General features: G+C 38.3%; 1 protein-coding gene across 1 annotated transcript in view; it reads right to left on the bottom strand.

Annotated features, from left to right (window-relative positions):
* The window catches only part of LOC110982483 (myoferlin-like), a 181,289-nt gene that overhangs the window by 96,669 nt on the left and 59,004 nt on the right, over positions 1 to 25,616 (bottom strand). The window contains exons 16-27 of the mRNA XM_087145128.1: positions 22,772 to 22,872; positions 20,748 to 21,164; positions 18,204 to 18,310; positions 15,172 to 15,367; positions 13,526 to 13,681; positions 11,661 to 11,714; positions 8,348 to 8,491; positions 7,700 to 7,780; positions 6,255 to 6,334; positions 5,867 to 5,984; positions 4,084 to 4,186; positions 1,130 to 1,254 (exon numbers count right to left, since the gene is read on the bottom strand). Coding sequence (XP_087001254.1) covers positions 1,130 to 1,254; positions 4,084 to 4,186; positions 5,867 to 5,984; positions 6,255 to 6,334; positions 7,700 to 7,780; positions 8,348 to 8,491; positions 11,661 to 11,714; positions 13,526 to 13,681; positions 15,172 to 15,367; positions 18,204 to 18,310; positions 20,748 to 21,164; positions 22,772 to 22,872 — 1,682 coding nt within the window. The remainder of the gene's footprint in view (positions 1 to 1,129; positions 1,255 to 4,083; positions 4,187 to 5,866; positions 5,985 to 6,254; positions 6,335 to 7,699; positions 7,781 to 8,347; positions 8,492 to 11,660; positions 11,715 to 13,525; positions 13,682 to 15,171; positions 15,368 to 18,203; positions 18,311 to 20,747; positions 21,165 to 22,771; positions 22,873 to 25,616) is intronic.

The raw sequence follows: 25,616 nt of genomic DNA, 5'->3' as shown, positions 1-25,616 counted from the left end.
TGCAAATTGGATGAGTTGTCCAATGTCTCATGATATGGCCGAGATAGAGGCCAATAATGCCTGAAAAGCCTGGCAGAAATCAGCCAGAGATATAAATCCTGAACATTGTGCCATTTGGCCCAATTGGGGATCATTTTGATAAAGACTCTGACATTTTTCATGGCAAGATGTAAATTACCTTTTTTGGCCGAGGTTATCTTTGATTGACCAACCACGGGGACATGGGGCTTGAAACCTGATTTTTGTCCCGATGCCTTAGAGGGCAAATCTATGGTGGTGGTTCACTTTGCTTTGAGGTTTAGTGCAGTGGCTTGCTAATAGAGGCCTTAACTGGCAAGAATTTCTATCAGCTGTCACTCCTCATATATAGCAGCATGTGAGGAGGGCTGAGCACAGCCTGGCGCCCAGCCTATGGGTTTGCTATAGTCTGTTTGCTATATTGAAAAGAGGGGGTGCTTCTCCCAGCAGATTCACATTCAAGGTAAGATCAGGGGAGGTATTAATGCCTCCTGGATGCGGATTTGATGTTTGGGGTCGGCTCTCTGAAGGTGGAACCACCCATGGTAAGTATCCGGTTCTTCACAAAAGCTGAGCCACTGATCCTGATTTTTCTTTATAACCGCGATTCCACTTAAAACAGGGAGTACCACCTAAGCTTAGTATCCAACTGTGTGAATTCGTATCGGATGTGTTGCATCCTCTTGAGAAATAGGTACATGTGTATCTGTGGTTGGTCTGTGGGTAAGATGAGCACTGTAGACTCTAACAAATTACATATCCGAGCAAATTGAATGTTGGTATGTTAAGAAGTTGGGATTGGTTACAGGTTGAAATTGTGACACCATGTCGAGTCATCCTTGTGAAATTGGACATAAAGGTAAAACTTTTCACAGTCCAACATTAAAAATCCTACGGGTAATGTACACAACTGATCAAAATAAATGCTGGTACATGTATGTTTGTAGGCAAGGATATGCTATAGGTACAATTTGTAACACTATGCTGAGTTATTCACACGTTAAATGAAACTACCTTAAAAGCCAGTATATTTATTAACTACTCATGCTAACAAACTTAATGTTATGTTTATAGTTAAGAACTTATTGCTAACGGTGACAAAAGGACTTACTTCAAGTGCCTTGGGATCAGCTACAAGGATACGTGGTCTGACCCAGCGTCGACGACGGCAGAGATGGTACGTCTTCTCCACTGCTCCCCAGCCCCCAACAGTTGCCTCCACACAGTATTCAAAGCCTTGACACAACAAATTAAAAACTTGGAATATGCATCTAGCACATAGTGTACTAGGACATGTATAAAATGTACACAGAAAAACACATATGAGGACTTGACTATTTCAATGCAAATACTGATTTGTAAATGTATATGCAGGTCTGATATTTCTTCAAACTTAAATGTGCAAAAGTGAGAACATCTCCCACATTTCATTGCCATTCAGGCAACCAATAGAAAAGAAACTATTTAAGAATCAATTTCAACCCGAAACTTTTACAAATTTGAATTACATGTAATCATTTCCATTTGCCAGTCAGAAAAAAATAGGGCTGTAACAATACAACTTGCTCATGATACCACATGGGTCATGATACAATATGTACGGTGATACATATTGTGTGAAAAACCAACATGAATTAAAGTACATTCATTTGTTACATTTCCAAAATTACTGAAAATTAATACATGTAGCACAATTTCTAACACTGAAATTACGCTCCATTGAATCCACAAAATGTGAAGTACAGTACTGCTCACATTAAATGCAACATGATGTCCAGTTCAATTCCCACATTGTGTACTTGTATACATGGTATAGGTTGGATTACCCCGGTTATTGGATTAAATGGGGATTAACAACAGATTATAAAACCGCAAACTTTGCCCTGCCTTGGAATGCCATTACCAGCACTTTTTTAGCATATTGCATGATGTCTTGTTTGCTTGGGTTCTGCTAAACTGGCTGCAGTCATTTTCCTATTTCCGGATCACAAAAATTATTAACTGTTTGCAGTTCAACTCATCCTCAAATTTCAGTGAAATGTGGTCATTATTTCACCTTGTGTACAGGTGAGACTACAATTTTGTTGTGTGTGAAAAATTAAAACATTTAATTTAGGGTTGACAAATGTGACGACGACACTTTTGCTTAGGTTAGGTCTATTAGAATGGTTAATTTCAAAAACTTCGTCAAGAATGTGAAGTAATGAAGCAAAAAAAATCAATTTTCCGGCGGAAATCCCAAAAAGATGATGATTTTCTAACAAAGATTTTCTTTACTTACTGAAAATAACTTCCTTAACCAGAATTCTTAAGAATTAGAACTCAAATCTGTGTAAATTTCATTTGACTTTTATTTCAGCTGCGCAGTGAGCGAGCTGCCAATCACAAGGCCATCCCCGACCACCGCGTGTTTATAAACCCACTACATCACATCATCAACCGAGAAACTGCATTTTAACCGAGCGGAAATTCATAGTGACAAACGAGGTAGGTTTTTATTTCAAGCGATCCAGAACTAGGAAAAATCACTACTTAGGAAATCAACTGTACATTGTATATCAAAATACGTGCCGAACTCAACTACACGTGCGTATGTTTTTGTGTGATGTAGTGGGTGTTTGCATGGTTCACATGCATGAAGTAGCTCGTAACGAACTTGGCAGTTTAAGTCTAGTCAAAATTTAATTTACCAGAATTCAGATAAATGAAGCAGTTTTCTTTAAACCAGGAAATTCTTCAATAGAAATCTCGCGTATTGAAGTAATTTTGGATGAAAAATAAGCTTTGTTCTAGATTCGTTTTCATACAGGAAGAAGCTTTAGAGGTGACTAGGGAATGGGTGAAACTGATCCAAATTGTGGGAAAGTGTCGTCACTTCTGTCAATCTTGTCAGTCCGAATTAAAAGTTGAACATTTTGAAAATAATTTTGTAAGATCTGATAAACACAGTGGTGACTACTGACAACAGCTTCCGCGGAATTTTAGGACTATTTGAGCTGCAGTTAAAATGAATAATTTTCAACACCTGACTAGGGAAATTACTATTCTTTTGACTGTACATAGTTTTCCTCCTTTACACCGTAACCAAAATTGACTGTGTCGAGTTTTGATTTTCAGAACTAGGCAACCAGTGAAAAAATGTACTGAGTGCAAGTACATTCTTCTATTGAAGAAATGCTACAGAATCACAAGAAAGCCGTAAGTGGTTCTTCATACCATTTACACAGGAATTATAAAAAGTTCCGTGCGGTTAACACTGCTGATAAGTTGCAGTTTTCGAGCATGTAGTTATTTGCCCGATAAACATTAAGAGAATATCATGCACCATGCAGATTAAGACACTTAAGATAACCATTTTTATAACGCTGTTACAATGGTAACAGTGTTGTTACGGTGATCCTGATCTGTTTGTCTGTTTACTGTGAGCAGTACTGTAAGTAAAAATGCATGTGAAGTTTTAAAAACTTCTGGGAACTCAAAGAGAAGATCAATCAGTTACAATTACTTATGATGGGGCTCAGAAGTTTCAGTGAGGTGAGTCCCATTCCAAACCAAAAACTTTCACTTATTTCTTATAAAGGATGTCAATTTATAAATTTATTTGATCACCAATATTCCTATGACTGCTTCAAAGTTCTTCAAACCAGGATTTATGCATGTGTAGTATGGCTTATGCTGACAAATTGAAAGTGTGTTCTTGTTACTCTTTTGGCAAAACTAATGGCGCTGAGTGAATAAATACATTCAAAATGCTGGTAAGATTTATGTCCCTCAGTTTTACTGCAAAGCTTTCACATTGCATTAGTGGAGACTCACATGTAATGTAAACATTTTCCAGTGAAACTGTCCAGTCAAGCATGACTGCGCCGTATAGTTTCTATGAGTGTAGTGTAAGATGCCTCATTTGAAAAATGTTTCCCAGACTCCTTTGTGTGTACTGACACATACATGTAAGTGTACACAAACCATTTTTAACAAAAATGGTTGAGTAATGACCTGTGCACAATTCTATCCAGGCTTCTATCAACAAAATAAATGAATGATATCTAGAGGGACGATATTAACCTTCTTCATCTACTGCTCTGTTGATATCTAACTGCCAGACTTCTTCCCATTCCCATCCCTCTGGTGGCTGTATCTCCTCACGGGCAGTACAAGCATCTCCTTTCTACCAATTTTAAACAAAAAAACATTTGTCACATTTCTTTCAATGCCCACCAAAAAGCATTTCCCTTCTTAATATTCACAAATGAGCATGGGCTGCAATGTCTGCACACTGGAATAGCATTGGTATTGGTCAGTTTCAAAAGTCTACTTTATGTTCATGGACACAGTGAACATGCTGCAATTATGCAACTCAAGGATGTAACCTTAATTTATAACAAGCGCATTCTGAGAGATAAATATGGAAATTGTAACCCTTCACTAACACACTTAACCCATTCATGCTGGGATTCTTTTGACCATGACTGCTGGACTGCAGTATGGAAAGCTCTGTCCAGCAGCAGGTCCACATTGAAACCGCAGGTGCATGATGAATAGAATGTGTGGTATGCATTAATCCTCACATCCTCCTCCCAGGATGAAGGGGTTTGTAATGATTAACCCCTTTGCACCGAGACGCGGATAGAGCTGCTGTAAAAATTGAGATTCTCAGCTCGCTTTTCAGCTATTATTCTCAACCCACGCTCGAGCGAACAGTGAAAGAAGGCAGACCCTGGTTCTTGTATATATGGTAATTGGTCTTTGTGCGTAGCCCAGAAATGAAAAGACCAAATTTGCATCATAATCACCAGCTTCACAATAGTCCCCACTTTGAAATGAGGCAACGGGAATATCGAAGCTTGAGTAGAGCCGCATGCCACCGAACAATCAGCCTTTTTACCGTGTAATTCAAAGCGTGCAGAGCATGCAGGGCCACAAACCGAGAATCTGCGGTTTGGCAGGTGGCCAAGCGAGGCTGGAATTCTTGGAGTCGGCTTTCGGGAAGAAATTCCCGTCGTCAAGGGGTTAAAACCAAAAATACTACATCAGAAGTAATCAGCATCCAAATACATTTATGGACAAAAGAACATCCACAAGACCTTAAACTTTTCATTTCAGTTCAGTATTTGCCAAAAATGATTCTTTGATCCCGTACTTTTCTGATTTTGGGGGAGACTGGTTTTCTCATTTTATTCTTATTTAATGAACATGTTCCCTATTTTGTTGGATTGTTTGAAGCAAAATTAAGTGAAAAATGTTTTTGATATTTTATCAAATTAATCATGGTATCTGCCAGTCTGAATGTTAAAGTAAAATTAATTTTGTTTCACTAAAGGCAAATCAATTTTCTGTTATGTTAAACATGTTAATGTGGTTACTTTTAAAATTGAACTTCCCCTTGCTTTAAACACAAGACTGTGTCATGCGTCACTGCAATATGCCCCATTAGTTTTTCCAATTCATGGATTGTTCCCATTTTCAGAACAATGAAAAGAGATGTCAACAGTCATAAGATCATAACTAAGTGAGGTTTTATTCGCTAAAGCATTTTTAAAATCCGTATCCACTTGTTTCTTTCAAGTAGGCCCATCTTTATGATCAATAAAAAGTTACTTCATTTTGGATTTTGGCACAAATCTATCCTTGGAAATAATAAAAAAGATTTTAATAAGATTCTGAGCATAGAATGTTCAAGAATTTTGGATTAATGAAAGCTCTCTTGTGCCTTCGGAAAGGACTTCATTTTCATAAGTTGGTTTTCCATAGATAAAACTGAAAAATGAAACCAAATAACGACATCTTGCATGAATGAAAGTAACTGAACAAGTATGCAGTGTCATCTCAGTGAAGCAAATGACTTTACCACATTAGTGAAGGGCACGCTAGAAGATCCCCAGTAACCACCAGGTATGTTTCTGGATTCATGCTCATACACATCTTCCAGGAACTTGGTCATTCCAGCATCAGCGTCATACAACAGGCTGTAAATAAACAGAAAATGCTAAGTCTGAGTTACCTGCACCACATGACACATGTGTAAACCATCCCACGATGACAACCAACATTTTACAAAATGCAATGGCCATAATGTGACATTCACTTCAGAAGATTCAACTTACAAACACATCATTCCTTGAGTGAAACAATAGTTACATTCTACATGCAAGGTACATTGACCGATACATTAAGGCATCCTCAATCATGTCAATATATTGAGTTCAAGTGTACATTGGCTAGGCTTTTTATATCACCTCAGTTCTGGGCTGACGTGCCAGTCTCCCTCCCATCGCCATCCTTCTGGAGGGCTGAAACTCTCTTTTTTCAGCTTGATCTACATATACCGAGACATAAGTCAGTTGTACGTTATATTAAGAGAACTTGCCAACTGTCAAGCCCACAAGATATGTTTCGATTTTAATTTATTCAGTGACTATGAACACACAATGCCTGTTCAGCAGCACTGTGCATGTAAGCTTGGATGTGAAGTATGTGTACATAATTCATCTTTATTTTCAAGTGCATTCTATTGGCAAAATGGCTGTTCTCTATGATCCTCAGCTGGTAATGAGTACATTAGCTAAATATGCTTAGAATTCAATCACCCAAGTACACGTAAAGATATCTAGTACTGGATGTATCTACCAACAAGCTACCTGTAACAGACACACCATTCACTACTTACAGAATGCTAAAAATGTGCTGGTGTGGCCTTTGGTAAACATCTTCCACAAGATAGCAGTGACTAAAGGAAATGTGCTGGTGTGGCCTTTGGTAAACATCTTCCACAAGACAACAGTGACTAAAGGAAATTTGCTGGTGTGGCCTTTGGTAAACATCTTCCACAAGACAGCAGTGACTACAGGAAATGTGCTGGTGTGGCCTTTGGTAAACATCTTCCACAAGACAGCAGTGACTAAAGGAAATGTGCTGGTGTGGCCTTTGGTAAACATCTTGCACAAGACAACAGTGACTACAGGAAATTTGCTGGTGTGGCCTTTGGTAAACATCTTCCACAAGACAACAGTGACTACAGGAAATGTGCTGGTGTGGCCTTTGGTAAACATCTTCCACAAGACAACAGTGACTACAGGAAAGTCTGAGTTTGTATTTGAGCAGTCTCTTGCACAGACTTCCTATCAGTAGATATGGCTCCATTTCCAACATGTCCATATGCAAAGGTCTTTGAACAACTTATAGAAATAAAAGTCACACTATCTGACTATGGTATAGTTCAATGACAATGTGTGTACAATGTAAATTTCATAAACAACACTAGATTTTTAATAATTTTCTGTTCCTCTTCACTTTGCCACAGGTAACCTTGACCCCAAAATGCCTCTGATGCTTTTTTTCAGAAAGGGGAAGCATTGTGTGGATGTGTGCGAGTCTACACATCACCATCGCATCCTACATTATGTGGACTTCTTTTGTGCAGAGGTCTACACTATATGCCTTGCCTGCACACAAGGCATAGACAAAAAAATGTAACAATTTGGACTCGGGGGGGGGGGGCTACAATTGGGTCCCTGGTAACTATCAGGCTAGCATGAAAGCCCAAATTTGTTGCAGTTATGGACTGGTTTGGTTTATGCAGAGTGCACATAAGTGATCCCAGTGTAACAAGACCGAACAATCTGACTTTTTCAAAACCAGGAGTCTGACCCTAACGATTTGGACACTATATGTTATACATTACCTTTCCTGTTGAATCTGAGAACTTGGGTCTTGGCAAAGCCTTGCTGGTCCAGTTGCCCAAAATGCTCATTTGATTCTCATACTGCAGTAGCATTGCAGAGGTAATTAAGAAAAAGTGTTACAAGTGTGACATTCGTGTAAGGTAAAATTTTGATCAGATTTGGGAAGAATTTTCATCATTACCAAGAATAAAATATTTAATCTGTTATGAACAGCATCAAACAAACCTCGTTCTAAAGTAAAATCTGACTAAAATACATGTAGCAACAACTAACATATCTGAGCAAGCACATAAGAACGCTACACTTTACTTCAATTTTTGTATTGATCATCAGATGTCGCACAATTTCCAGTAAAGAATAAGTGCATGATTCCCCCCTCTCCCTACAGCCAAAGGCCCGGCATTATAAACATGCATTTAGAGCTATTCCCATCAAGGGCTCAAACATTCCTTTCACTCAATTTTAATTCCTGGATAAACACTTGAATATTATCATAATTGTACACTATCTTTGTACTAAACTTTCCCAAAAATCTGTTTTTCACTGGTTGATTTTTAAAGAACCACTAAATCTGCAAGAGCAACTACATGTACAAACATGCACGTATTTCAAAAGCAGCTACTTATAACATATATTTAAAGTCTCACTGTTTCAGCAAAGACCGCAACAGAGGAATCTGTTAGTCCTTTCTGGAAGTTCTCAGAGTCTGCCTCAAGGCCTAGCCACAGCTTCATTCGCAACATAGCTGGGATCTTCTTTGCTCCAATGTTCATTGAACTCTTTCCAGCAAACTGAAAAACATGAAATTACATGAAATTCAACAATGTGTAGGTATTTCACATTCCTCCATGCATGCGCATGCCACAACAACTGGGTTTCACATGTGAACAGCAAGGTCTACTTCAATGTTTTGCAAGCTGAAAACGATTATCGGTCATTCTGCTTATCTTACTTTAAAACACAAATGACATGCACATTCAGAGGAATAAACTTAAAAGAACGTCCAAGGGCAAATGTACGATTGAGGCCAAGAAAAAATTAAACATGTTTAGCATCTTGATTCTTTAAAAAAGGAGGTAGGGCTTATAAAGTTTGTTTTTTATTTTACCTTAAACATGGCAGCCATTCTTTCCAAAATTTGCAACAATCACTTGTGTTACAAATGTTCCATAATACCAAAATGAAAGAAACATGTTGAACAAGAGAATTGACAGATTTGAATTAAATTAACATTGGTTTGGATAGGCATGTTTGTAGTCAAGTTCCACTAGAATTAAAAAACACAGCCGCTTCCATAAACATGTGTACAATCTGAAACTGCAGCCAGAGTGATCAGAAGTTCTGAAATGAAGTATTTATTTCCTCTAGGGCTGGGTTACATTTCAACTTTTCTCATCTAATGTTTTGTTTTTAAACATGAAATCAAGGCAGCTTCCAAAAATGAAGAATGCTGAACATGATTTTTTCCCCCGAATTTCGCCATACTATGTACAAAGGCATGTTGGAAGCGAGACACTGGTGCCATATGTACACACAGCAGATAGCATGTTGCATGACATCTGAAAATGCATTGTCCAAGTGGGTGTTATTATCTACACGTAAATCCTTCTTTCAGAATGACAGATCTCAAGGTTTGCATTTCACAGTAATATTACATTAATAAGTTCAAATTCAATACAACATGTTGAAATGGACTGTGCAGTAAAGACACTGTGAGTGGTTAAGCCAGAGACTCATATCAGGCAACTGCCAAATGACCCATATCTGCCTGTGAAGGAATGCCACAGATCATTAGATTTTTATGGAGGAAGGAAAACCAGAGATCCCAGAAAAAAGCCCACTCTGGCACTGGAGAGTAAAAAGAACACTTTGGCAGAGGGGAGAATTAATGAACAGCTCTACTCATATACATGTATGACCGTGTATTGAACCCAGAACCCCAGTGTTAAGATGCAAACCCTTTTCACATGTGCCATCCACATGAGGTTATCAATATTTTTATTAAGTGATACAGGGAAAGGATCCTTGTTAAAAATGAGGAAATTGGCCTTCTCTGGAAAGTTTTTAGTCAGGGAAAAACTTACTTGAATGAAATATACACAGTTGAGGACACAGACATTCAAGTTTTCACTTGGAAAACACAAAACTGTCACTTCTGGTATGTCACTGTCATATGAACAACAGGGAAGAGTTCACTACGCCTGCACTTAAAGCTACACTTAAAGCTACCATGGAACTGTCACTAAGGGTAAAGTATGCAGGTGTAAGCATGATCCTAGCTACGCATGAAAAGATGGTGGCATGTGTACACATACAGTCGACTTTCATTATGAAACAAATATATAACATATATATATATATATAACAAATATACTGGTATAATTCTAGGAATCCCAATTTCTTGGTTTCTTTTTCCTTTCATAACAAACTCCTGGTTGAATATTGATCAACAATTTTAATGATGCCTGAAATTGTAATAGCAACTGAATATGTATTAGGTATGGTACAGACGTACTCGCAGGCTCGTTCTGCACAATCTGAGAAATCTGGCATTGGTTATCTGCCATACTGTCTTGTTGGCGAACTAGGCCGTTACACTTTTTTTTAACATTGGTGCCTGACTATTAGGGTTGTCCATATGAACTTAATCAAGGTCTAGAAATCTGCAAAGGTCACCAACTCAGATTTGGCTCTAATGAACATGCACACATACATGTATGTAGGCTATATTGGTGAATGTTTTGATGAAAATAGTGATGAATTCAGCAACTTCATTCATCCAGGCAAACACAGGACAAAGTGCAGGATTTTGCACTCATAGATAAGAAGTTGCCATCACTCACATGAATTTGTTTGAGTGATGAGTGGGCTTCTTTGTTGCTAGTGTACATGTAGTTCACAATTTTAACTGTAAGTCTGCAGCCCTTAGAGACAAACTTCATATCAATGAATCTTGAACAAAAAAGGTCTTGTTTCATGATCCCTCATGGTTGATGCTGGGCAATTTAATCCATTCTCTGCACCCCTTTTACCCCATATGTGATTTTTTAAGGGACATGATATTATGGATATATATTTTTTACTTCTGAATAAGAAGTGCGTCACTTCACCTAGGGCAACTTTAAATCTCAGAATCTAAGGGATGAAAAAGACCTTTCAACTCAACTGATTCTATTTGACAAAATTATACAATGAACAACGTTAATAAACAAGTTGGAATTCTGAGAATATAAAGGCAATATGGACAATTATGTGGAAAATATTTATAACTATGGGTGACTGCCCACATGTTGAAACCTCCAGTAGAAAATTGAAAATTATTTGATTATTTTTGAATCTCATAAGATCCTGACATTTATCATGAGTTAACCCCCTTTAGATTGTTTATGCACACGAGTGAGAGAGAGAGAGAGACGTTGATTGTGCATATGAATCTTGAGTGGAGTTATCACCTCTACTCCAAAAGAAGTTGATCAAAAACACTGGTTCCTGTGAATTGGGAAACGAACATGGGTTTTATTACCAGTGTGAGTTTTCTGTCTTCTAGTTTCAATGAGAATTTCATTGTCTGTTATTACTTCCTCACTTAAAATGTCAGCACGGACAACAAAAAGGTTAGCACCTTTATTCCATTAGGAAAACCATCACCACTAAAGATTAGTTTCAAAACTGTTATCCTGAGCAGTTTCCTCAAAACATGTACATCGTAAGAAACAATTACCATGTGATATCACAAATAAAATTTTACCCCACAGTGCATCTGCACGTAAGTGCCACTCTTATCTTACATCAATTTACCACACAAATGATAAATTACATGTACATGTACCAAGCAAAATTCAGTGTTGGGAGAGGGGTGTGTAACAGGAGTGAGAGTATTCATGATATATAAAGTGCAGTGCATGAGTAGCATGAAATTTCCAGGCTAACTTGCATCTTTTAAAGTCGTGCTTTGCCTACCATGGATGGAACCTGCTCAGATGGTCTTGGTGGAGATTCTGGAGTTTCTGGTGTCTGTTGTTTGGGAGAAAACTGATTACTACATGTCACATACGAAATATGCAACAACAAAATTTAAACGGTGTTAAAATTTTAAAACAAAAAATTCTAAATTGCAATTAAACTTAAAGAAAATGCAAACTAAATGAGCCTATATGAAGCTCACTGTGTTGCCAGTTTATTCTGTAAGTCAAAATACAATGCAAAATAAACAGCTGTGGAAACATTTACTGAAGATGGAAAAACCAGGATAGCCAAATATCTTATCAGATACCGATACTGCCATCATTACAAAATACATTTACGAGGCACCCAAAGGTTGTTTTTTCCTAAGGTTTAATTTTATATATTGCCACAAGGGCCCGGGAAGTGGTTTGGAATATTGAATCCGTCATGTTGTGGAACATAATGTACAGAGTCATTTGCATGTAGTACCGGTACCCATCATTCCATAATTCATAAATTTCATATTACAGTGTAGAGTTAGAGAGACAGAGAGTATACAAGTAGGTGTAAAATGTATGAACCCCAAAAAATAAGACCTGGTCGATTGACCAATCCTGCTGATGTTTTTCATGTGAGGTCAATACTATTTTTTTCTTCACCTTACATAAATACTCAATATTCATGCACATGTATATCCCACATGAAGATCATAAAAAAGTCACACCTGGCAACTGCAGAAAACATGGATCAGAACTGCCAGATACAATGTCTATACAAGTATTCTAATCCAACGGAAAATCATTACACCTCACCAAAGGGTGCTTATTCACTCACTACATGCAGACTGCTTGTAAAAATAGTGTTTCATTCGCATACAAATACAGTGTACCTCAAGTCAAAGCTTTGTGAACAATTAGTATTGGCAATGTACATGTTGTTTTCCAAAAATTATTAATTTCAAACCCCTGAAAAGTCAAGTAGCCCGTATGTGGTATATTGTATACATGCATGTACTGTACAGTACACGGACAGCGTAAAATCTCTATGAAAACTTGGCCACAAATATACCATGAATAAATAAACTGGGCCAAGAAAGAACATAAAAAAACAATAAGAATGATATGTTAACAAACACAAGTGATGACCAAGCCCATGCCTACACCCAATGCTTCAGTTCTGGATCACACACAAGATTTATTTCTTTTTAGCAATCATGACCTTCACCTATGGATTTCACGCTCAAATGCAATCGTCTTGTTGGGATTACCAGGAGCAGTCCACCAATCAAATTTGTATTTAATGTGTATCTGACAAATTCCTTGACCCTTAACCTTAAATGCAATAGTCTTCTTGCCAAACCAAAAACAATGTGTCAGCCAAATCAAAGTACATGTATAGTACCTACGTAAAATATTTCTCAACTTGTTCTGATTTTTATTGCTTTAGCCACTGTGACGGTGACTTCTGACCTTTTGGCCCCAAACCGCTGCTCCATATTCATTAGGCTTTGTGGGAATACCCAAAATAGTGCACAAGCCAAGTTTAGAGCCAAAGTTCCTACATAAAGCATTTATCATATTATCTTACTGAAAAGATCATTCTGGACACGCAAGCATACTTGTTCCATAGTTGCGGGGACAAAAAAAATGACATTTCTCCTATTTTGTGGCAACCAAAAAATGTTACTGGAAGAGAGAAATGTTCCAACAATTCCTCCTTAATTTGCCTAACAAGAGAAATTGTCCTCTTAGCCCGGTGAAAGCCTACCCAAAGATACACATTGAAGGCCAAGGTAAACAAGGTATGCCTGTTCAACTTTGTCATGAGGCATACGTTCTCATCCCAAATAGACCCTTCAGTATGTTAATACAGTATTTTACCTTAAGAAAGATGCTGTTAAGCTTGCCACAGAGTTTTCCACAAGCATCAGGGTGAAGACTGGAAAACAGCAGATCATAGGAAGGGATACGATGGAAGGCAATACGTTTACTGCCACTTATCATCCACACTATCACATCAGGCATGCTGTTTTGAGGCTGAATGAAAAACGTGGAAATATTTCAATGTTCTGAGGGCAATATTCTCAGATTCATTGGTTTAAAAACCTACATGTATCACAAACTCTTCATTTATTTTAGACAGAGTGAGTTCTTCCTTCCATTGTTCTTGCACATGAACTTCCATCTTGACCACAGCCTGTAACATTGCACTGCACTAAAGAGACAGAAGATATACCTTGTATGTTGGGATTAGTCTGCTGATTGAAAAGTATACGATATTGGCTTTCACTGAAGAACAAATAAAGCATTTAAATACGGTTGATTCACAAGTGTGCCTCCTAGAGTTTGCTACGCATTGACCAATCACAGTGAGCGAAATTTGTCCATCCTTTCCAAATGCGCATTAGGTCAACAGAATTCGCACACTGTAATTGGTCAATGCAATGCCAACTCTTGGAGGCACACTACTGTGATTTGCCCATATTAAGCAATGCTTGATAATGATGTACATGTAAAAGAAAACACCACAGAGAAATCACTAAAGGTACATTGTAGTCTAATTGTATATCTGCCTGCATACAGCAGCATATGCACGGTACTAAGCAACCAGGCGTGGACAGCCATGTCAACCCCCTGCCATGCATGCATACCAGGCGGTAGCCACTTGAAGCAATGTGAAGCACTTCACTCAACAGTCAAATGTGCCCACACTAAACTAAAACTCAGCCCTGTAAGTCTCACATTTTGAAATACACCTTTTCCTACGTCACACTTTGTCACGGATTCACAAATAGGACACCTTAAAATAAAAGGTTTTGACAAAAAAAATTGAACCCACATGATTTGATGAAATTAAGTATACTGTACATGTAACTCCCGTGCACATACTTATAATCCCATTTAATTACAATATTTGATTATTTTTACAAATGGGTTGAACAAATATTCTTTCATGGTATATGCCTGAAAACAGGTATTTCTTAACTTGCTGGAATGGCCCATTTACATGTGCATGAACACATGAAGGGACATGTGAACAAAGTATGCACTGAACTACTATGCTGTGTATGCTATCGAGCTGTACATGGAAATCACCGGTATCATACCATGTAGCAATCTACGTTTAGAAGGTTTTACATTTCTATTTTTATCAATTTCATATCCACTTTATAGTTCTTAGATTGTTCACTTGTCACAATTATACTGTGGTGACTTGTTTAGCATGATCAATGAAGCACATGGGTAAAATTGTATGCATGGCTAAACTTCATGCATGCTACATTTAAACCCAAATCATGTGTTGGTAGTTTTTATATTATCATGTTACCCACAGGCAAAAAAATAAACACCCTAATGTGAAAACTGACAGATGCCCATGAGGAAGGATGGAAATTGGTATTAAATGGACTTGCATTTGCTTCAAAGTTCAGCAGAGATGACCTCAGCAGGTTTCATTCAATACACAGTAAAATGAGACAGAGAAGAAATTTAGTTCAACTTTAAACTGTGTGCAGTTCAATATTCACCTCAACAGCCAACTCCTGCAATATGTGCAGATAGCCCTGTATTTCTTCCATGGCTTCACTGACATCAGTGGCATTTTCTCTTAGCTTGGTAGCTTCCTCCACGATAGTAGCAAGACAAGCAGTGCGTGTGTCAAAGCGACGCTGGTCTAAAATGTTGGCCTTGTCCTTGGTGGGATCAATAGCTGGAAGTGGCTCCCTTCCAGAAGTATGAGAAATAATAATGCAGAAATAATTCTCTTATATTGCAACCACAAGTCAAGTCACTTCACTCATTTTGAGCATTTATGATCAATTTTTGAGATTACACTGTAAATTTTGCCAATGTAAATAGCAACAAGAAGAACGTTGTATTTGTCGTGAGACAAACACTGAGCACAAACTCTGAACACACACAGTACAAGGTGTATGTGTGTATACTATGCTTGGGCATAGAATTTTCAAGCGACAGACCACTGCTGGTATGTTTTTTACATCAGCAGGTTACATGTACATGTGTTGACAATGAGACAAGCCTATTGCTTAGGACGGTATAGTTTATTCTATCATTTAAATGCATAATTCCAGATAATACCTTTCACTGTAGATATTTATCTTTTCATCACAACTTTTGGTTTGATGATGTCATCAAATTCAAACTACACACACGTTCATATCTGTTACCAATTTTAAATAATAAGGCACTTCCAGTTTTGACCAGATGCAAAAGTCACAAGATTTTACGTATACAAGAAAAAATAAAGATCTGTACTGAGCAAGTTACAGGAAGTTACAATTAAGTCTACGTGGATTTTTAAAAATTGAATATATTATACGAGTAATCAATGTTTTATGAGTGCAATGAAAAGAAAAATTGCACGAGGTGAAAGATGAAACGCTTCGCCCCTTCACCGAATAGATTGTTTCATATGTTAACAAACGCAATTATGTTTACCATCGTACAAATGTGAAACATTTTTTGTTTTATACAACACCTGTATAAATCCTCATTATCTGATTTGATTATACTTGTGGCATATTTTCTTTGTCTTAGTGCTGGCAGCATCAGCTGTGTTAACAAGCTTGTCAATTTCTCTATTAGGTAACATTGTGAATGTCGGATCTAAGTCTGTCATGTTGCTGTGAATATTTTCCACCACAGCGCCACCACGCGGAAGCAGCAGAGCAATCGATCCAGAGGCATTCATTATCAATTTCTAATGCTCAGTTGTTAAAACATTTTTGCACTCTGCATGTGCGTCGCACGTGCGCGCCAGCTGTGTTGGTACAAATAATTCAATGCCATGTGATCAATGATCCACCAATCAGATGAGGGTAGTTATGCAGGTGTTGTATAAAGAACTTTAACAACTTAAAGAATGAAAAATATGAGAAGAATGCTGTGTTTTGAGAATTTTTTTCGGTTCAATAATTAGAAGTTAGAATGGGCAGTAATCAAACAACAGTCGTAAAGTCCGTAGTTCAATATTGAATCATCGGACTGCACACTGACTTGCTTCCACCGACACATCAAGATCTGTGACGACCCTTAAAGTGATTTGAAGTGAATGCATGTACTGAACACACGTGCTGTACGTGCATGGTTTTAACCCAATCAGACATACACACCAGAAGAAAGTATTTTTACCGGCAGGCAACAGGCCGGAATCAAATTCAGGTCTGTAGGAACACTACCCTCCTTGCACAACGTGCTGATTCCTTTCACTGCAACAAATCTGCCCGACTATTTGCAAGAGCATGACAATACACGCTCACACACTTTCCCGAAACAGTGTTGCTTCATTGTATGTTACACGTACAAGGCCCATGGCTCACACTGCTACGGCTCTTACTGCTACGGGCTGTGTTGCCAGCAAAAGCTATAGATGGCAACTGAAGATTTAACATGAAGAGAATTTAAGCACCTGTAATTTGACACCTGATGATATCATCATGGCATTATTCTTCTAATACATTTTTGGGGTGTGAGGCTTTGTCTTGTGTTACTTTGATAAAGATGCAAGATTGTCAAGTAACCCAAATTGGCTTTGGAAATCTGTATACAAAGTCGATGGGGAAAAAAATAAACGTCCAAAATTCTCTAATAAATCATGTGATGACGTCATGACGTCATAATTAGGCACAAATTTTCAAAGTTGTCCAACTACATATGTGTGCTGGGTTTGAAGGGGATCGGCATCAAGGAAGGGGCGAGAGTCATGTGTAGAATAACCTTGTGCTGCCCATTAGCAAAAAGTGGAAAAAGGGGAGGGGGAAGCATCATTTTTTTAAAGAAAACCAAAAGCTGTTTCAGCCAGTGCCCGAAACAGCTAATTAAGAAAATAAGCTAACTAAATCTTTGTTGTATTTTGCTATTAAGATTAAGCTTTAAAAAGTGCTTAGTACATGCATCAGGAAAATGCAGGTCACGGGTCTGACTCATATTCCATTTGATCAAGCTTGGGAAGTATTTTTAACAATCTCTTGGACAGCAATAAGTACACACTGCCTATTAAGTTGCGCTGATGAAAGGCATAACCACGTACATGTACATGGTGTCAAGACACACCATGAACAATCCGATCAATTCTCATAAGAAAACATTGGATGGTACAGAAACACAAAGAACACCCCAAAACTAAACATATCTGTACAAGTTAGGAGCAGAGTTGCAATCAAACACTTCCCATGTACCGGTAGTTAGTTTACTGCTGGCTATTTAAGATGGTGTGGTATGCATAAATCTGTATCCATGTAATACAGCACTGGACCATGTAGAGATATCAGGTACATGTACCTGTCATTAACTATAAGAAAAATAATTAACTTAACCAACAAGTATTGGAAAGGAAGCCATCTTTAAGACATAAGTATGCAGGAAAACTTACAACGTACTTTGAGCACTAATGTCTATATATGTTTAACTTCATTCGCCGACTAATGTCAATTTCTCAAACTGTATTCTCAAAAAAACAACTCAATATTTGGCGGTTCAAGTACGTGGAGAGCAATTGATTGTGATTCTCATTGAGAGGTAGCAAGTGCATACATCTTACCTGCAATCAGCAACTAGCTGGTCTATCGTTCCTATCAGCTGAGCGGCTACCTCAGCAGGTGGGGCTCCAGCCTTCAAACTCATTTGAACCTTCTCTATGTTGGAACTCTAAAACATGAATAATAAATAAAAATAAATGTACTAGTTCTATCAGCAACAAAACAATCCATAAATTTGTCTTTGAAAGAAATTCATGTGGACTTGACTTACATGTATGGCCATAACAGTGAAAGAGCTGCCATGCCACCATAAATTACAGTGTACATTATGTTTCTCCAAATCCTACAGAAAGTGGTCTGCATCACTATAGTGTAGCTTTCTACTAAAACATGGAGTACATATGCCAACAGCTATCAAACTTCTTGGGGGAACCCTAGCATAATTTTCCCAGTTATATGTATCAGTAAGTCAGTTTAAAGTAGTATTAAAAAGGCTTCAAATATTTCAACATCTAGGGTTTTGGAGGTGGCCACCCCAAAATCAGTATACAATGGATTTATCTTCTAAAAATTGAAACGAGAGAAATAAAAGGCAATTTCTTTCCACAACCAACGGGGCTGATTTTGGAAACACGCGAGGTCAAATGAGGCATGAAGATACACATGAAGATACATGTAAGCTGGCATCAATGTGGCCCCGGGATGCATTAAAATGAGTTTTGATGACATGTAAAAAATGCAAAATATACATTAATCTCTAAGATGTATAAACCTAAAATTTTACTCTTAGCTGGTCAAAATTGTGAGATTTGTTCCAAAATGAGGGAGTACGGGACATTGAAGGTGGAGAGTGCACTCGTGTTCAGTGTGGGAACAGCTACACTAAAATAAGGCGGTCAAGCATAGGAATCAGTACCGAGACTGGTATCTTGGCCTGAATTGCAGGCTACATGTACCTTGTAATGTGTGCTTGTTTATTGCTGAGCCTACCATGTTCAGTGTGTTGAAGGAAAACAGATAAACACATATAGGATTCTTCTTGTGAAAGTGTGAAGATTCATTTCCTATGAAAGTAACCACCGACTCGCCGATGAATGAGGACAATGGTAAGCAACCTGGCAGTGTTGCAGGGCTCACTGCCGTTGCGGTCCCAAACACAAACCTGGCAGTTGTGCAGAAGCACAGCACCGTACATACACCGTACTGTCAGATGCCATACAACACCAGCACTCGGCGAGGCTTATGTGCCGCTTTTCTCAGTTTGGAGTGCTTTTGCAGACACTGGATATTTGTTGACGCAGTCCTCAATAATCCTTGGCACAGTATATTTCATTTGCGACAACCAGGAAGGTTTAAAATCTATCCTTAATGCATTGTCCGTGAACGATCGATTCAATACAGTTTTGCATGGAACAGCGAGACCAAGTCTCAGTGTACGAGATTCCTGTCCGAAACTACAAAGTGCACAAGACTGGGGAATGTTTTATTTTATGACAAAACAAAACAAATCACGCACTTAAAATTGATGGATGGAAGAATCAACATTGCATACAAGAACTGTGCAAAAACGTTAAATTTTGAGCTGGCCTCTACTATGCTCGTGTGTGAAATATACACACTGTTGACAACCGTATCGCCCCCATGACGTTTTGGGGTCACCAGCATATCATAAATACATAATGAACATTTCTTAAATAGGCGAAACAGGGACTCGCAGAAGCCCACGTTTGAGACGTTTTTTTGGTCATAAATGGGAAAAGTGTTCCATTTCTTCATGTTAATTTTGAAAGATGGTCTTATCACCTATTGTTTAAAGGCTATAATTGGAGAAAGACTGTTTTCTTTTTCATACCTCTTTAAGAACGTAATTGTAGAAATCATTTTATCCCTTCATTCGAGTGAACTTAAGGAAATTCATGTCATAACATCAAACCCATAGATTGATGTTTGAAGTCAAATAAAGATATAGACATATTATAATGATAATTTCCAAACACAAAATAACAAATATCATAACATACATGTACCCCCCAAGAAACTACAATATGTTCTAGCCACAATGATAAGGACAATCGGCAGTCAAGTATGGATGATGATCATTGTCATATTAAATACTTGGCTCAAAGACAAAGTACATGTACTAAGGGTTGTGTGCTATGAAAATGACATGCTTATCTTTTCTGAGATCCTAACTCTGCTGCTCCATTAACACAAGTACATGTAAGTTAGTGTTTTTAATTTCTCATTCATGTCAAAAGTGGAAATGATGTGAATAAATCATCTCTTAACCCTAACACTCCTCAATCCTTCACCTGTTGGAGGACTCAGGACTGTTAGGGTTAAAGAACCTGTAATTTAGCATACATGTAGAGCACATTAAAGCAAAGATTTGTCCCTGACATGTGAATTTGAGCCAGTGAGCAACAGGTCAGTAAATTTTATTTACCTGTTAATGAAGTTAATCACAAGGCGCAATAAGGTACGTGTACATGAATGTTAGCACTCAAAAGAGTATAGTAATTAAACTTCCTATAATCCATCAAGGAAACCAAGCCTTTCCCCATAAAACAATATTTCGATATGCAAAACTTTGATAGTTTTCTCACCAGACGTTCCACTTTGCGCAGTAGCAGGTTGAGCGAGTTCAGTCTAAAACTGACATCTTCCCAATCAGAGTTGATGACAACAAGAGGCTTATTCTCCACCCATGGCAAGAAGTAATACTTGCAGCCATCATACACTGCGTTGGTTGGCTGTGTTGTTGATGCCTGTGGTTCACAATTCTCATCCAATTTGTTTCCGTAGTTACCAATGCTGACCTCGAATTCCACAGGATCATCACTTTCACTGACCATAGTGGCATCAATGAAGCAGGCATACAGGATGTATTTGCGACGGCGGAGGTATTTCTGCACACGTAGGACATCTTGGTGGCTGAGCTCCTCAGCTTGCACTTCAGGATGTTCACCTAATTTGGTCTCCAAGCTCAGCAGCACACGACCACGATATGCCACACCTTCTCCCTGCAAGCAGGAACACGGGATTGGGATACATAACAATGCCTAATACCAACTCATTTATTTTAGTATTTCTGCTTCATTTCTGCTTTCTAAAGGATGTGATCTGCTTTGAGACCTTTTTCCACCAAATGTAGCCGTAGACCAGTGTATAGTAATGCTTGATCGTAAGCACCCAATGTTGAAAATTTGGTGATCTCCACTCCTCTGAGGTCCATTTTGTCAATAGATGATAGCATGAATGTTGTTTTGAGACTCCGTTAGAATTGAATTAGAAGAGTTTTAGAGGCCTTTCAATGTTTTCCATGCTCTTAAATTTCGAATTTTTTTTTCAAAAATGTTTTGACCCACCCACCCAACCCATTTTTGATAGGAAAAAAACATTTTTTCCATTCAGTATTATACCACGCATGGTGCAGCCATGCTGTATGACGTGCCATGACCACACCTACAAATTCACATCTACAGCACTCCTTGATATAATATTCTTCTGGATATAAAAGCTCTTTTTTTTTGCACATTTACACTTTTTTCCCATTGACTATGTGCATTTAACTTAATGCAGTTACACCCCTCTCATTAACAGCACTTTAAGGTCTAAATATCATGTCCCAGATAAAAACATGGGAAATATTCACCTGAATTTTGTATTACACAGCAGTGCATCAGCTAAAATGGGTTGCATTTATGAACCGGCTAATGCTTTGTAAGCCCGGCGATGATCCAACAGAAAGTACATGCACTGAGATTTCGACGTGAATATACGAAATTGAAAAGTACCTACATGTATGCATGAAGAGTATTCTAATTTTGTGAACTAACTCTCAAAAAGTATTTCTATTTTCTTGTTATCGTTCATGTTTTCAGCTTATCACATTTCTGAATGCATTATGTTGTCACGGGTGTGACTGATACCCCGCCATTCCATGTCATTTTTGCTGTCTCCAGCATTAGGAACCAGTTTAGCATTCATGCTTCTGTAACTGGGAACAAAGCTGAATAAGATCGTAGTTCACGTAGGTCAAAATTTTGATTTCTTTTTCTTTGAAAAGTACATTTCGTTTTTTAATAATTTACCTAGACACACCCCACCATATCAAGAAAAAATAGACTGCAATTTCAAAACATTGAACATTTTGAGTGGCCTCTTACCTTTTTGAGCAAAAAGTTATTGTAGTCCACCCCTTTCAGACATGTCTCATATCAATAGTTCAGCACCATAATAAACATCAATGGGTCACATGACTGCCGGTTGGCAATCATGTAATAGCAAAACATGATTTTTCAGTTTGATCACAGCCAATTTACAAAGGCGACATCAGAACCCACGGCACTGCAAACATGCTGATACCACACAACACACTCTTAAATATTGTCCCTTCACAAGTAAGACCTTTAATTTTCTCCACATCCGAGTTGGTATCATCAATCCTAAATATTTCCTTAAATTAAAGCAATTTTTATTATTTCCATGAGGCAAATTTTGATAACTTTTGTGGATCAGCAATATTCAGCAAAATATGTGCAATTTCAGGATCAATAGGCAGCATTTCAAATGGGCAAGCTGTGCACACATGAAGATTGAATATTCAGACTGAAATTGAAGTGATTACCTTGCCCATGTTCAAATCTTCATACTGGTCAGGAAGCTCCGAGAACTCTCTGGTTGATCCATAAAAGTTGACAAAACACGGACCAAAAGTGGGGAGGAAACCTGATTCAATAAAAAGGAAAACCAATGTAAAACACTTAAATCATGTACTTGTATATTCATAAAACACTGATATTGCAATTTTTCCCTACAGGGATCTTTACACAAACTGCCAAATAGATAATGTAACCTGTCAGGGATGTATTATACAAATATTGACTGCTTTGATGAGTGATATAGTATTCTCCCAAAGTGATCCACGAAGCGTTCTTTTTTCCCCCAAGGTGAAATCAATATTTGTTTTATAACACCTCACCCAAAGACTCTGCACAATTTAAGCTAAAACGCAATAATAAAACAGCAAAGAGCAAAGCGTCAGTGTTCCATTTTGCAAATCATGTGTTAGCATGTGCGTACCATGTGACGCTGACTATTTGCATTTTCGTTCTCTTATCTATTCAATTTGTAGCTGCAATCCTGGACAAATCTCATTGTAACATGCCCCCCTCGTCCCCTGTCAATGCCGTTTCTCATTGGGTAAGTTGGGCAGAATCAGAGGGGGATCTTTTCACCGAGCTTCCCACAATGTGTTCCAACTATTTTGTCCAGGATTGTCTGAGTTTCTTTGTGGAAAGTGGGTATCATGAGTGTGGGTCTGTGTTACCCAGGAGGGCGGGGGGTTTTCCGCGTTTCTGTTTTGGGCACTTCCGTGTGATGCTGTAAGCATTAGATGGTTATGGAATGGAATAAATAATGACTATTATAGGCAAGGTGTGGTAGTATGCCCTGTCAAGAGCATAATACACCCCCACCAAAAAAAGTATATGTAAATACACATGTACACAGTTATTTAATATTTAGTGATACAAAAGCTATGGGTTATGATCACCCAACGGTACAGGATTCTTTCAGTGGAAGGGTCCATAGTAAATTTGCGCAGATGGGATTGCTGCTCGCAGGTATCAGCAACAAGAAGCAAGCTGGCCGTTGAAAATGGGATAAGTTGGGCGTATCGTGAATGGTGCACCATACAATTTCAGCACACATCTCTCTCACGTGAAGTTTTTTATTTGGTCTGAAGGGCTCTATGGTTACATGAGGAATACACAATTCTGTCTGATCTCTTTTTACTTTCTAGTTGGGTTTCAGATGAAGCATTGCAATGGTGCACATGAAAAAAAAGGATGTGACTCTCCTTTTTTCGGGTGAGGCATTGTACTGTTGCAGTTGTTATCGTGCACGCCCCTGCAGCATTTTTCAAGAGCGGGATGTACGCACTTGATGGTTCGATGGGTTTGAGAGTAACAGATAAAGGTTTATGCTATAAGCCGAGGTACATGCCTGTGCTATTCCTAGTTTCATTGCTACGGATATATATATACAATGTAGTTCTTTGATTGCTACAGCTACACATGTAGTTCTTTTTCAGAGCGAGGATATATGTGCATAGATGCGTGTGTCTGAAGTGGTGGTACAAAAATAGTAAATCTAGCAAGTGTCACATGACACACTTGCAGCCAATAAAGATACAGAATCTGTGGGTGAGGTGTTATAATGCTCAATATAGCAACACTATACCTAACATTATACATGTACATTTATGTGCACACTTTAGCACATGACTGGTTTACAAACAGATATGTTGAAAAGGTTTATAATATGTTTTAAGTCAACTACTATAAATAAAACTGCACATCTAAAGGTATCTGGTTTGACAGGATGCACCCTATCACTGGCATGGAAGAGATAGGCCAGTGAGAAAAATTTTACATGACACAAACAAGATTGTACATTTGAAATAGGCTGCACATGTTTGGCACAGTGTCCCAAATAGGCATGCACTTGTGTGCTTATGGTGTTTTTTAATCGAAGAGATTTTACCTCGCATGAAAACATACATGTACCAACTGTTGCTCCTGCATGAAACCTATATTTTACCAAGAGTATGACACCAGGTAATAAACTGAAGAGATATGTAAGGTGTCACAGTAACAAACATGTCACAGTGTTGTAGCCCTGTCCATCACAAGTCCTTTCACAAAACAAGTCATAAAGAGTAGGAAGGATGAAAAAGCAATGCATTTGCCACACTTCTAGTAGCTTGTGATTTGACTGGCAACTGGATAGTTCGTGAGGGACTTGTGATTTGACTGGCAACTGGATAGTTCGTGAGGGACTTGTGATTTGACTGGCAACTGGATAGTTCGTGAGGGACTTGTGATTTGACTGGCAACTGGATAGTTCGTGAGGGACTTGTGATTTGACTGGCAACTGGATAGTTCGTGAGGGACTTGTGATTTGACTGGCAACTGGATAGTTCGTGAGGGACTTGTGATTTGACTGGCAACTGGATAGTTCGTGAGGGACTTGTGATTTGACTGGCAACTGGATAGTTCGTGAGGGACTTGTGATTTGACTGGCAACTGGATAGTTCGTGAGGGACTTGTGATTTGACTGGCAACTGGATAGTTCGTGAGGGACTTGTGATTTGACTGGCAACTGGATAGTTCGTGAGGGACTTGTGATTTGACTGGCAACTGGATAGTTCGTGAGGGACTTGTGATTTGACTGGCAACTGGATAATTTGTAAGGGGCTTGTGATTTGACTGGCAACTGGATAATTTGTAAGGGGCTTGTGATTTGACTGGCAACTGGATAATTTGTAAGGGACTTGTGATTTGACTGGCAACTGGATAATTTGTAAGGGGCTTGTGATTTGACTGGCAACTGGATAATTTGTAAGGGACTTGTGATTTGACTGGCAACTGGATAATTTGTAAGGGGCTTGTGATTTGACTGGCAACTGG

The sequence above is a fragment of the Acanthaster planci genome, linkage group LG13, assembly GCF_054643075.1.
Source record: "Acanthaster planci isolate LZ-2023a linkage group LG13, COTS_SCS, whole genome shotgun sequence".
Taxonomy (NCBI): Eukaryota; Metazoa; Echinodermata; class Asteroidea; order Valvatida; family Acanthasteridae; genus Acanthaster; species Acanthaster planci.
This window is presented reverse-complemented; position numbering and strand designations above follow the sequence as displayed.